This window comes from Capricornis sumatraensis, chromosome 5, assembly GCF_032405125.1.
Source record: "Capricornis sumatraensis isolate serow.1 chromosome 5, serow.2, whole genome shotgun sequence".
NCBI classification, from domain to species: domain Eukaryota; kingdom Metazoa; phylum Chordata; class Mammalia; order Artiodactyla; family Bovidae; genus Capricornis; species Capricornis sumatraensis.
This window is the reverse complement of record NC_091073.1, coordinates 107,380,983-107,395,754: the sequence shown is the minus strand read 5'-3', so window position 1 is coordinate 107,395,754 and position 14,772 is coordinate 107,380,983. Positions and strand designations below refer to the sequence as shown.

At 37.4% G+C, this 14,772-nt stretch overlaps 1 protein-coding gene across 7 annotated transcripts in view; it reads right to left on the bottom strand.

Annotated features, from left to right (window-relative positions):
• Positions 1-372: 372 nt before the first annotated feature.
• The window catches only part of LUC7L2 (LUC7 like 2, pre-mRNA splicing factor), a 73,266-nt gene continuing 58,866 nt past the window's right edge, over positions 373-14,772 (bottom strand). For 2 of the 7 annotated variants that reach the window (XM_068972526.1, XM_068972528.1), the window contains exons 6-10: positions 13,015-13,191; positions 11,080-11,171; positions 8,882-8,911; positions 5,476-5,667; positions 379-1,611 (exon numbers count right to left, since the gene is read on the bottom strand). In XM_068972526.1, the coding sequence (XP_068828627.1) occupies positions 1,434-1,611; positions 5,476-5,667; positions 8,882-8,911; positions 11,080-11,171; positions 13,015-13,191 (669 nt within the window). In that variant the 3' untranslated portion in view covers positions 379-1,433. Of the gene's footprint in view, positions 1,612-5,475; positions 5,668-8,881; positions 8,912-11,079; positions 11,172-13,014; positions 13,192-14,772 lie in introns of all 7 variants that reach the window. The other 5 variants (XM_068972530.1, XM_068972531.1, XM_068972529.1 and 2 more) reach the window with 4 other exon arrangements.

Here is a 14,772-nt window from a genome sequence, read left to right as displayed (position 1 = left end):
TTATACCGGGGAAAATCTGAATACCAGTAATAGAGGTATAATGAATAATGGATGTTAACAGCTTTTTTTGGACAGGAAAAACAGACAAGAACTTTCTTTCCCCTCAGTTATCAGTACAGCATATTGTGCTGGATCAAGATTCCAAAGATTCTCAGCTGTGCCAGAGCTGAACCTGAGATGTGATCCTTGAAAGGATCTTAAGTTATACTCACAGATCCTTATATTACTTAATATATTTCTCAGCTTTTCTAGAATCACAAGTTTAACTACTGTTTCAACACGAGTGGATATATAGCTTTTCAACGCAGAAATTGTTAGTCTCTTTACACTGGTTACACCATGTTTTTATTTCAGTTTTCTCAATGTGAAGAAAAACAAAACAAACAAACCCAATTTCTTCTGCAGGTCTGGTCCTCCTCTACAGTGGTTGTTACAGTCCTGAAGCAGCTGGAATATAATTAGCAAGGGCCCAGGTGGAGCAACAATTCATCTTGAATCTTTGTAAGTATATATTTATTTCCTTTGGTGCCTTGCACAGTAAGGCACTATAATAACAGAATAGAAATGGCCACCGCAAATAGCTCTAGTGACAATTTACTAGACAAGTTACAGTTTAATGATGGTGGTGGTGATTCTTTCACTTTATTATTTTTTTACAGTAAGGGTGTCATCTTTGTACTCCACACACACAAAATAAAACAAGTGCTTATGAAAGTCCCTGCCCCCACCCCCCATCTCAAAACATCCTGAATGTAGCTATCAAGAACAACAGAAAAATCAAGACATGTTGATTTCGAAATTTCAATAAAAAAGCAAAGTATGTACTGCAACAGCTGTTCAACTCCCAACTCTAAAATAGGCACCGTTAGACAAGCAAAACTCCTCATATTTTAAATTTCTCCAGCACACATTCCAGCATAAATGTTTTGAACTGTAATCAGCTAGTAATTAATAATGGGAATAGAACCTTAGAACAGAAGTTATATTGCTTCCTCGTACCCCTTTCTCTTACCACTAGAGGGTAGAAGTGTCAGGGGATATAGAGTCAAAGGAAAAAGGATTAAAAAGAAATACCCAAAGTCGCTGTTGTTTGGGACTAGAGAGGAAGACAGCATTTTACAAATGTTCAAAAAATCCCAAGGCAAGTAACACAATTCACTCACTATCAGTCCTACTAGTAAGAATAAAGACATCTGTGTCTTATTATATAAAACTGGACTTTCAGAAGTGTATTACAGGTTCACCAGAAACTATGGATGTAGTTTTAGGCTTCATCAAAGAAAACAAGTACAGACTGAGTTAGATGCTGTACACCTAGCCTAGCTGGATCGGTGTCTGGAACTGCTCCCTGTGTCAGCCCGAACAGCCGTCAACTAAACAATAGCATGTAACTCCAGAAGAAGCTTAAGGATTGAGGATATGGACACAGCTAATTATATCTCCCCTGCTTCGCGCTCTTCAGAGCTCCTCCTGTCTTCTGATCTGCCATTAGCGCTCTCATAGGACCGCTTCTTATCTTTTCGATCTCTGTCACGAGGTGATCTGTCTCTTGAATTCCTGTCTCTGTCACGTGATGCTAAGTCTTGGTCTCTGAATCTTTCTTTTGAGGATCTGAAAAATATTAATTTGAGGAGCAAAATGTGTTGGGAAACCCAAAACCCAAATGAAAGAATCGGATAAATATTAAGGTACTGATTAGTTGAAGATACACAGAATACAACCAAGAAAGAGGAGTCAGTTTTCTGACAGAAAAGAGCACTACTATATTTGGTAAGGGCACTAAATAAGGAGACGGGTAAAAACCAAGAGCTAAGGGTAAAAAACCGTAAGCCAAAATAATGATTTCCAAGACAGTCTCATTATCTCAGAGGCAACCCTGAAGCTGCTCCAGCTCACAGCAAATGTATTTAATATGAAAATATATAAGACAATACCTTAAAAATGTTATCCAACATTTTAAAAACAGAATGTACATTCCAAATTAGATGGAAAGCACTGACTTAGGAGTCAGGAACTAATTTTTCTTTGCTCTCTGGCCAGAGATGTAAAGATTTTAGGTGTTGCAGGTCCTGTAAGTGTGGTATATTCTTCCTCTTCCCTCTGTCAACTCCTTAGCAATATAAAAACCATCATCCATAGCTCTTTGGCTGTATAAAAACGGGCCAATGGGCCAGATTTGGCCTGCAGGCAACAGTTTGCCAATGTTCAACTTAGATAAGAGAACTACTCAATGATATGGCTTTAAGTAACCACTGGTTATTTTAAAATTCTGCTTGATTCCTCCTGAGTTAGCACATTCAACCAATAGAAAAAAAAACAATAAAAGACAGGTGATCAAACTATAATAAATCTTGATTAACCATGACTGTTTCTTAATACCACCTTTCCATTCCCATATCCCAGCCAATAAGAAAGGTAAATATAAGCTCATACCAGAGATTCAATCAGAAGGAAAACCAAAGGACACTAGGGGATCAGAATTAACAGAGAATCTTCTATACCTTCAACATCTAGAATAAATTAGGAACATATCACATTTATTTGGTTCTTTACAGGTGACACGGTACTTTTACATAATTATCTCACTTAACCCGTGCTCAGAATTAGGATCTGAAACCTGATTAAGTAATACTTTCAACTATTAAGGCAAGGGAAAAAAACACTACTATACTAGGCAGTTTTAGAAATATCGTTTAAAAAGATTAAACCAGAAAGGTTGAAAGATTAAATGTCAACTTTGAGCATTCTACTGAATTAAGGTTTTAACAAGCTTAATTTAAAAATGATGTGTTAAATCACATTCCACACATCCTACCCATGTCTTTGTAGGAATGGAATATGGAGACAGAAGACTGAGATGCTGCCTAGGAATAAGGACATGTACTGCTGGTAAGCCCCAGAGAAATGATGACAAACTATGAGATGAGTATCAACTAATACTCTGCCAGAGGTTACAATGTCCTGTACAGAAGCAGTTTTTACTCAGCATACCAATAATTCTGATGAAGCAGGTACTCTTCTACTAAGTAGATAAGGAGAGACAGGAGGGGTAATTAGATAATTTGGCCAAGGCCCTTTTCATCCAAGTAGCCTGACTCTAAAGTCCGCACTGTATGCACCTGAGCACAGCAGGCAGCAGAAAAATGCACATGGTCCTCGTTTACCAAGGGTGGCTGTTGCCAGGAAAGGCCGCAAACAGAATCTACTGAGACCAGTACTTCACAGTCGAAGCAGAAGAAAGCCAAGTCATAAAAGACCTTTAACTGGGATTTTTACTTTGAAATTAAAATTGGTACTATGTAGCAATAACTTGATATTTTCTTTTATATCAAGTAGATTTCAATAGCAATTGCTCATTTTCGGCAAAAAACAAAATACTGCTTTGAGACAGTAATCTGAGTATGAAGATTAAAAGTGTTCTTGAGGAAAGAAATACTCCTACAAAAATAATCCTCTTTATGAACAATATGCTGAAAATATTGGATGAGGGATGTCAGGTAGCATGGTGGTCAAATTTCCTATATATCTTCATAAATGTAGGAAACATTAGGGACTGGCTCCCGGAAGAGGGAGACTTCATGCCTAACCCGCCATCCCCACCACCAATGACAACATCTAAGAGTGCAGAGATACCAAAACAATGACAGGGGGCCAAGGTGACAAGAGAAATAATCTAGACCTTCTACCAACCAGCAAGATGATTCTTCAAACTTACAGTGTAGGTAAGATTCATGGAGAATTTTTAAAAATGTATTTTTCTGGGCACTGTACTGTGTGCCTAGTTGTAAGGATATGAGATAAGTGACCTAGAAGCACACTATGAACAACTCTGTCCCTTAAAAATTTGCAAATTCCCAGCTCATTCTCTGCATGTGCCTGTGATATCTAAAATATCTCTTTCCTACCTGGTTTTATCTATTCAAATTATACCTACTCTATTTAGGCTTTAGGCTACTCCCTGAAGCTGTCTTTTAAAATTACTCTGATATTTCCCTCATCTAAACTCCCAGGTGGCGCTAGCAGTAAAGAACCTGCCTGCCGTAAGAGATGCAGGTTTGATCCGTGGGTTGGGAAGATCCCCTGGAAAAGGAAATGGCAGCCCACTCCAGTATTCTTGCCTGGAGAATCCCATGGACAGAGGCGCCTGGCGGGCTACAATCCATAAGGTCGCATAGAGTCGGACACGACTGAAGCAACTTAGCACTAGCACTAACTTCCCATACTGTTTACTTTGATTCCAGTTTAGCGCTTAGGTCAATCTCATTATTGTTAAAGTATTAGTCCTATGTCCTAATTCACTTGAATAAAGTTGCTCAACTACCTTATATATATATATATATATATATATTTATTTACTAGGCCTAGTGCAGTAGAAGAACTACTTGGTTTTCTAAGAGTAGAACATAAATGTTCTCACCAAAAACAACAAAAATATATGTCAGGTGATGTGTTAACTAGATAGGAGAAGTCCTTTCACAATGTACATGTATAGCAAATCACCACACTGTACGCTTTAAATATCTTACAACTTTGTCAATCACACCTCAATAAAGCTGGAGGAGGGGGTGGGAACCTACTTGGAAGAAGGTGAGAAAATAATAAATAAATAAAAGGGCCTGTCATATCCAACTCAGTCTGTGAGCAGTTTCAGGGAATGGCTAGCTAAGGCGCCAAAAATAAAAAAAGGAATCTGCAGAAAGCTGTTAAAAATTTATCACAGGTTTTATGTAGAGTAATAATCCATAGAAAGCTTGAGATTAGTAGATATTAGGCACTCAAAAAAATGTTTCTGTTCCATAGAAATGACCTGGCTTAAGGGCCATGATGGGACCTGAGAAGTTTCTGGAGCTTGGTCTATACAGACCATGAGTGCAAAGGCTCCATCACATTCTAACCTTTTGTCCTTTGTCTAATCAAGTCCTTAAACATACCTAACCCTGGGTCTGCCCTCCCTGCATGTTTTGAATTTTCATGCCAGTGATGTCTAACTTCCTTAAAATTCTGAACCTGCCCTGCCAAGCTAACTGTATATATAACATTGCATACCTATAGTGCAGAATAAACAAGAATATACTGAATGTATCTGCTCTGAAAAAGTACACCAGCTCCAAGAAGTTTAGAAAACAGTAAGTCAAACATCTCTTAACAAAAGGACTTCTCAGAGTCCCTAATGTGCCAATATATACTGGAGAAGCTCTCACAGTACTGGTACCTAAAATTATTTGCCCATAAAGTACTTTTCCCCAAGACGCACTAACCAGAGAAAAGCAATAACCTCTGCATGTATTGGTTCCAATTTCTTACTCTGGCTCATAAGTATATTCTTTCTGAACTACCCATATAATCAGGAAAAAAAAAAAAAAGTTATACACTCACACACAAATGTGTACAAATTACCAGATCCAAGTTCAAACCACTAGTATTCCAAGTCTAAACTGTAAAGGTAGTTCCATATCCTCCTATGGACCTCAGTACCTCCTCCTCGATCGCTCTCTGCTCCTGTCTCTAGAACTGTGCCCACTTCTCTGGTGGCTGCGGCTGCGACTACGGCTGCTGGAGCGGGACCTGTGGCGATGGCGTTTCTCCCGGGATTTGGATCGAGTTCTCCTTTTCCGTTCTCGTGACATGGAGCGAGACCGATGTCTTCGATGCTCCCTGGACCTGGATCTATAAAAGATATTTCGTTTTTAGTTTCATTGGCACTAAGTTTCTCATTTACTACAGCCTACTCTTTAAAGAGAAACTTACTTAATGCCAATACTATTTCAAATCAGCTAAATCTACACTGAAATAAACTGCTGGTATATTAAATCATTACATACTAGAATTTTGAAATAAACAGTTCTCAGGTCAGTGTTGTATAAATTTACATCAGGAATATTTTTTTAAATGAAGGAAACAATCTATACTACTACTACATGCCAAGGACTATATTACCTAGATGCTTTATGGATTTAATTTTAAATCTCTATGGATTTAACTATGATTTTTAGTATACTTTAGAAACAAAGTATGCACCTAGTGAACATGGACAGAAGGGAGGAGACACATGAGAAAGAATATTGTTTAGGGTAAGTTTTAACTCGCTGAACTGGAAAGGTTATATGAATATCAAAATAAATTTAAATGCCCACAATGTGTCTTGTCAGTGTAATCAAAACAGTTAAGACAGTTCTCTACGCAAGTAGTACATAATTTATTGAGAAGAAAAAGATTAAATGTGTAAATCATTTTAGAGAACTTTACTTAAACTGCAAAATAATAATAGTACTTGACAAGTATGTAGGCATACAGAGAAGGAAAAACACTTCTGTAGCCTCTACTGGGTTACAAAACTAATTTATGTATTGTGTATATGGTCAGGGTGGGGACAACATATATAGAGGATATGAAACATTTGGGGAACAATGGGGAAGAAATGAATGAATGTTGTTCAGAGTGATGGAAATGTTTTAAACTGGTCTGTGACAGTTGCACAACTTAAAAATTTCCTGAAAAATCAACCTGCAAGCTTAAATAGGTAAACATCACATGGTGTGTAAATAATGAAATATTTGTTCGTAATCTGATTATAGTAAATTCAAAAGCACATTATTCAGGTTATTTTCAAATGATTACTTTGTTACAGTTTAAAAGTATTCAGTGTAACATTAGCAAGAAAGGCATCCACTATGGATCTAGTATCAATCTCAGCTGAATACAGTGTTTCCACAATTAAGTATTTCTGAGAAGAAACACAGAGAAAACAGAAAATCCATTCCATGTGTTTTTATCTAATGGTATTTTTTTTAATCACTCACTCTGAGGTACTGTAACATTATTTCCCCAAGGCATATTTCATTTTACCTGACAATAACTGTCTGGTAAAAACATTTACTGGGTGCCTACTGCACTGTTCCAGGTCCTAGGGAGACTGAGCAGCCCATAGAGCAGAGTCCTTAACCTCATGGTGCTTAAACTCCAGAAAAAGGCCTCCACAGACATGCAGGCAGCAAATATAAGATAGGTCACGTAGTAAGGACACGACAGAAGGGTAAAGAAGGAGAGTTGAAATTAGGCGGTCCTCTTTTATACAGAATAGGCAGGAAAAGTTTTCCTTATAAAATAGCACTTAAGCAAAGATGAAATGAACTAAGGGAATCAGCTAATGAGGGAGCACAGAGAAGAATGCTTTAGGTAGAGAGAACACAGGTGCAAAGCCCTGAGGGGGAGAAAGTTCACAGGAAGGAAAGAAACCCTTCTGGCTGTAATGAGATTAGCAAGGCGGAGTAATACCAGGAGTCTAATAAGCAGGATGACCAAGTACTCTGTCATTCAAACCAGGATGCTTTCAGTATTAAATTATACAGAGGAAAAGAGGGAGTTATTAATAAACATGCTGAGACAAGAAATAAACTGTAACTCTCCTAGGGCAGATTGATCACTCTACTTAAAAACCATGGTGAGGATTTCAACTTCTCCTCTGAGTGAAATGGAATAACTTCTAGAAGGTTTGAAGACACAGCTGATTTGCTTTAGTCCACTTTTTAAAGAATTCATTTTGGCTAGTGTGTAAAATAACAGATTGAGGCCAAAAAGGGACGTGGACATGAATATAAATTAAGAGACTCGTTAAGAGGCTACTGTAAATAGTGAGGTAAAAAGTGGCTTAGACTAGGGTACTAGAAATTAAATTTCTAGCCTGAATATCTAAGGATGTTCTATGTACAAAGAGTTTAAATTTCTCTCCAACAAAGGGAAAAGCCTGCAGTAACCAATCAGTAAAAAATCATCATCATTTAATATTTCGACTTCTAATCCTGGATTGAGAAACCCACAATCATATAAATTAGCTGATACAACTGGTCCTGACTAACGTCTTAGTTTTTTAGTGTTTTAAGCAGAAATACCACTGAAAGATGCTAAAAAGTACTAAGTAAGTGTTAGTCGCTCAGTCATGCCCAACTCTTTGCGACCGCATGGACTGCAGCCCACCAGGCTCCTCTGTCCATGAGATTTTCCTGGCAAGGATACTGGAGTGGGTTGCCATTTTCTTCTCCAGGGGAAATTCCTGACCCAGGGATCAAACCCTGTCTCTTGCACTGCAGGCAGATTCTTTACCGACTGAGCTACAAGGGAACCCTCTCCCCGCCACCAAAAAAAAGTACCAAGTAGTACTTAGTACTAAAAAAAAGTACTGAAGAGTACTAAGGGATACTTAGTAGAAACACAAGGTTTTGCTTTCGTAACAGCAAATGCTCTTATTCTTTACAGTCAAGAATACATAGAAGGTTTCAAAAAGAAGATGTGATTTGAGTGAGAGCAATGGAAGAATTTGGGAAAAAAGCTTCAGAAAGTCCATCAATACTAGGGCCAAAGATCAAAATTAAGTCTTCTCCTCCTCCTCTTTTAAGGATGTAACATGCCCCATCAAAGCTTTATGTGATCCCTGCACAAAGGGAGAAGCAATAAAACCCAAGTCTAGCTTGGGTGCAAACTAAACATCTTCGTTTCCCTTAATAAACTCACCATGGATTCCCTCATTCAAAACATATCCAACTATTTATTTGTATTTTGAACAATCTCTTAGAATATGTTTCTTAGATGTACCACCCAAACTGATTTTTAAAAAATAAATCTTGTCACATGTATACTCTTGAGCTTCTAAACAAGATTTTAATGAAATATTCTGAAATATTTTTAGTTTTCTCTGTAACTTCAGGGCACTGTATATAATTTACTCTAATAAAACTAAACTGTAGCTCATGAGTATCTTCTGACCAACTTCTTCTCAAATGACACTGCTCAAATATGCACTACAAAAGAATTAAGAGAACTAATAAATTCTCATTCACTACCCTCAGAAAACACAGCTTCACCATTTATCTTGTATAATACCTACCTTTTAGGATTCTTGCTATGTGATCGAGACCTAAAAAAAGAATTCTATTTTTAGAAAAATAACTATAAATAAGGAAGAAAAGGTAGATTGTGCTATTAAAATTACATTCCCATTTCTAATTTTTATATTAACTTTATTAATACAAGGCACATCTGTGTATACACAAATTTTCCCAAAAAGCACCACAAATTTTACAGACTTTCCCACTCTGGCACACCCCTTTACTAGGCTACCTGGCTCTTAGAATATGCTCCTAGAAGACTTAAAACACAATGCAATTCACCAATTCTCCGAAAACCACCTCCCAACCTGGAAAGAATTCTTTGTTATTTACATCTGTCATTTCGTCTTTCCCTCTTGAAACAGAATACAACTTCTGAGGGACACATACTCTGGAATTATCACCTCATACAATAACCCCTAGAACACTCAATTCATTCTTACAATGTTTCTTAATATGACACACAATTCTCTGATATAAAGTGCTCTTCATGATGCCCAGCACACAATTAAAGCTCAACAGATAGTAAGAGCAAGTATTATGGTTACCAGGAAGTCAAAGGGTTATTTTTGGTGGAGTGTATATAGCTTGGTTGGAACATGAATGTAGATTGAGCCTCATATAAGCCATAACTGTTTCCATCACTCACTATCTGTGTGGCCTGGGCAGATTATATATCTTCCCACAGCTTAGATTGCCATTTGAAAAAGAGGAATAGTAATAAAAAATTCACTGGGAGCTTTCAAGTAATAGATAAATATAGCAAGTCTTATTAGCACAGCAGCTGGCACACAGTAAGCATCCAGTAAAGTGATGATAATTTTTATCATTATCCTTTCAACACCATAGTTGAACCATTTTGTGTGTAATTTTATACTTACTGGTAATTTCCTCATCTTCCATAATTAGGGTCCTTCAAGTTCACAGATAGTTTAAAAAAAAATTTTTTTTAACATTTCTGAAATAGTGTTAACATTTCATAACTATTATTAAAAGAAATATGGCATTAAAAGAGTAAGATGTGATGTGCTTTCACCTCTGACAGATGTGAAAATGTAGTCCTGCAAAGACTTCTCTTTCTTATTTGGCTGTCATCTCAGATGTATTATTTGTATTAGTGGCAGTATATTCTGTTGCATTTTAACTTAAACTGAGATTCAAATTCCATTTATATTATCTTAAATATTACAATACTAGGCGCTATTTTCATGGAAAATTAGTATACACAAAAGGGAAGAGAGATAAAGCTCTGAGGTAAAATTTACTAGTAAACAAAGAAAATATATTGATAGAAGAATAAAAGCACTTCCTCTAAACAGGAACATGTCCATATATAGCTTTGTTTCATTTTTGTCATCACAGTGCAAAAAGATTACCTGTTACAAGCCATGTAACAAAAATGAAGTCAGTTTAAGTGTCTTGAAATAGATTGCATGTAACATGCTCAAAGCTTGGAGGAAGTTGACATAGCCGAGTCACATATTATCAAGGGTTTTAATTAACTTAGGGACATCTACTGAAGAGAAGCTATTTAAATTTCAGAGAAATATAATAGCATTAAGGAAACACTGTAAGTTAGAATGATAGGTAAATCTTTTCCCTCCATCTGAAAATTGTTGAAGGTCACACAACATACTGCCAATGGGTAACCATGATCCAGAACATGCACATGTTCTAAATATGAAGAATCCTGATTTTATCAACTAATACACCAATATAAAAAGAACTGTGCACATTTAGCTATTATTAAATTAATAGAAGTTTTAACAGTTTATAGCTTCTAAATTGGAGAAATACAGAATCGAAGTAGCATGTAAAATAATCAGTGAAACAGATTAAAAAAAAAAACCAACACCCAGCCCTTCTGTCAATAAGTATGTACCATAAATTAGTTCTGTGCCAGTCTGGCACAAAGTGAGACTATTATGGTAATCAAAGGGCTAGAAATGGGCCTTGTTATAAATCTTACTAAACATAAAGATGTGAGGTGCTCTTGACTCCCTCTTCCATACATTTTGAAGGAAATTTCCTGGACTTAAACAGTCTTTAGTTAATATACTTGAATAAACAGTTTCAAATGGTAATATTTTTAAGAGTAAACAGAAACTTCCCAAGTCCAGATTTACTGATGTCTAAAATCTTATGTGCCATCACATCTTTTTTAGACCCTTGGACCACTCCAGTGATCACACCATACCTCCTCAGCTTCTCCCTTTCTTCTCTCTCCCTTTCTTCTCTTCTCTTCAGGCGTTCCTGGTTTCTTTTCTCCTGCTTCTCAGCTACAACTCTCTTAAAACACAAGGACAGTTCAAATAATATTAAACGAGAAGCATTATTTACCGGGCTCATTCTTAGCATTATCCTCAATTTTACCATATCTAATAGCAAAACTTTTTAATACCAATTCAATTTGAAGTTTTGTCAGGTTTAATCACTAAGCTTACAAGTCTGGTTTCCAAAATCTTTCCTCCCTTTGATATAAAATTTCATATTTCTCCATGACTCCTTAATATTTCAAAATCACTTTTATAAGATTTTTCTCCTCTTATATCTTCTAAATTCTTTAAAAATGATTTTAAAAATCAATCATTATAAATCACTATTTCCATGCCCTATGATTTCCAACACAGAAATGTCTTCTGTTGACTTCTGGTTACAATCCTGATGCTACTACTTTAAAAAATACCAGTGAATGCTTGGGGCTGGTGCATGGGGGTGACCCAGAGAGATGTTATGGGGAGGGAGGTGGGAGGGGGGGTTCATGTTTGGGAACGCATGTAAGAATTAAAGATTTTAAAAATAAAAAAATAAAAAATAAATAAATAAATAAACTTTGTAAAAAAAAAAAAAAATACCAGTGAAACACTCAACAGTTCTGCTTCTAGGTCTGTATTTGGTACCCAATCAGGTACCATTTCGGAGAAGGCAATGGCACCCCACTCCAGTACTCTTGCCTGGAAAAGCCCAGGGATGGAGGAGCCTGGAAGGCTGCAGTCCATGGGGTCGCTGAGGGTTGGACAAGACTGGGCGACTTCACTTTCACTCTTCACTTTCATGCATTGGAGAAGGAAATGGCAACCCACTCCAGTGCTCTTGCCTGGAGAATCCCAGGGACGGGGGAGCCCGGTGGGCTGCCATCTATGGGGTCGCACAGAGTCGGACACGACTGAAGTGACTTAGCAGCAGCAGCAGGTACCATTTTTATCTTTGAGGCCAATGATCATTTGCTATGGTGACACTCACTTTTTAATTTCAAAAAACTTAACCAAGATCATCTAAGCTACTCAGAATACTGACAAGAGCTCACAATAAACTAAAAATACAGAGACATCCCTAGGTGATTCTGATTCTACATTATTTTAAATGCCCAGCTACGGATGCTGGGTTAATTTCAGTGATAACTACACAAAAAGTCACTACTGGTGTCTGCCATCAAGAAAGTCCTCAATTCATGACAAAAGGCGACTGTGCCAATTAAAAAAAGACAAAAAACAACTAGCCACATCAGATTGCTGAAAAGTAAACTGGCCTTATCCATTGACTATGCTTCCTTTCAGCGGTTTAGATATATCCTTTTCTGTCTTTGCTTATCTTCTCAGAAGAGTTCGGCAGACAAGGAAGAGCTGTGCTGCCTTTCTCACATCAGCCCATATACTTAAATGACACAGACTGTCCATTAAAAAAATAGGTTTTTAAGTTCTTTTGAAGTGGGAGCAGAAGCATAAAACTAGAGGTTTTAAAGTCTGCTATTTAGTGAACTGCAAAATATTTTAAACAAATATTGGATCTTTTTTTAATCTTCCTTTAAATGTTACATTAACATTATTACCAGTGGTTTTTTTTTTAAAGAAAGTATCATTGGAAATTTTAGGTGGCTTGTATGATTCCTACCTGATTCAATATGATGTCCAAGACAAAATATTATCTCCACCAAGAATAAGAGGATTTTTAAAGTTTGTCAGACATCCATTAAACAAGCTGCTATTTCCGTTTACAACTCTACACAAAATCCTATAATCTGAATTATTAACAGAATCACAGTTAAGAACAGTCTTCAATATCAAAGAAATATACTACACAAAATGAGTGGCTATAACTGGATAAAGTGTGGGATATTAATTTATCAATATACCTTTAATTCTTCAAGCTTCTCTCTTATTTCAATAAATCCCAGGTGCAGTTTACCCCCAAAATGATCAGCCAGTCGTCTGTCATTATCATGAAGACCTAAATAGGCAGAGCAAACTTCACAGACTCGAAGTTTCTGCTGTTGGAAACTGGAAGCTGGCATAGAATTCCGATAAACTTCCTAAACAAAAGTGAGAAAAACCATGTTCATATAAACTGCATTCAAATCACACAATTAAACAAAATTTACTATGTTCATACAAAAAAAAAAGCTTCTAATGAACACACAAAAGTATGGCTATTTTGTCATGAAATAGATTCCCCCCTCTTACTCCCATCCTCTGTCCTCAGGACTTCTCCACTAGAAATGAAAGATCAGAGCCTCAAATTACCTTTTGCCAAGAACTACAATAACATAAACAGGGTATAACTTTCTTCAAAGGTTTTCTCAATGTTCTGTTTTCTGTATTTTTTTGTTAAAAACGAGATGCAGCAACCCCAAAAATATACATTAGTGAAGAATCAAGGAAGTAGTCGCCCATGCTTGCAGAAAAGGAATGCATGTCTTCCATACTATTACAGCTTCCTTCCACGTATCATTTTCCCCACTATGTAAATATAGACAAGGCCTACAAATGATAAAACTTCGCCTCAAACAGAGGGGCTCTATAAGACATAGATGAAAGGTGCTTTACTGAGATTAAGAGGTCTCGGACTCATCATTTTATTTACATTAAGTTAAGGAGGCATCTGGTCCCATCACTTCATGGGAAATATATGGGGAAACAGTGGAAACAATGTCAGACTTTATTTTTTGGGGCTCCAAAATCACTGCAGATGGTGACTGCAGCCATGAATTAAAAGATGCTTACTCCTTGGAAGAAAAGTTATGACCAACCTAGACAGCATATTGAAAAGCAGAGACATTCCTTTGCCGACTAAGGTCTGTCTAGTCAAGGCTATGATTTTTCCTGTGGTCATGTATGGATGTGAGAGTTGGACTGTGAAGAAGGCTGAGCACTGAAGAATTGATGCTTTTGAACTGTGGTGTTGGAGAAGACTCTTGAGAGTCCCTTGGACTACAAGGAGATCCAACCAGTCCATCCTAAAAGAGATCAGCCCTGGGTGTTCTTTGGAGGGAATGATGCTGAAGCTGAAACTTCAGTACTTTGGCCACCTCATGCGAAGAGTTGACTCATTGGAAAAGACTCTGATGCTGGGAGGGATTGGGGGCAGGAGAAGGGGATGACCGAGGATGAGATGGCTGGATGGCATCACTGACTCGATGGACGTGAGTCTGAGTGAACTCCGGGAGTTGGTGATGGACAGGGAGGCCTGGCGTGCTGCGATTCATGGGGTCGCAAAGAGTGGGACACAACTGAGCAACTGAACTGAACTGAAGGAGGTAATACATTAGTATATTTGTGCATCCACTCTACCCTTTTTCCTGACAGAATTCTGATTTGTTTGAGGCAGCAGCATGCCCATATAAAAGCATGACATTTCCAAGTTTCCACGTAGCTTTGGCTAACGAAATATAAACGGACACTGCTGGAGAAAATCTACAGGAGGTTCTTTAAGAATCCGCCTTGCAAAGCAAAGGACACCAGTTCAATCCTTGGTCTGGGAAGATCCCACGTAACACAACTATTGAGCCAGAACTCCAGAGCCTGTGCTCCGCAATAAAAGCAGCCACTGCACCACGACTAGAGAGTAGCCCGTTTCCCACAACTAGAGAAAGCCCACATGCAGCCAAAAATAA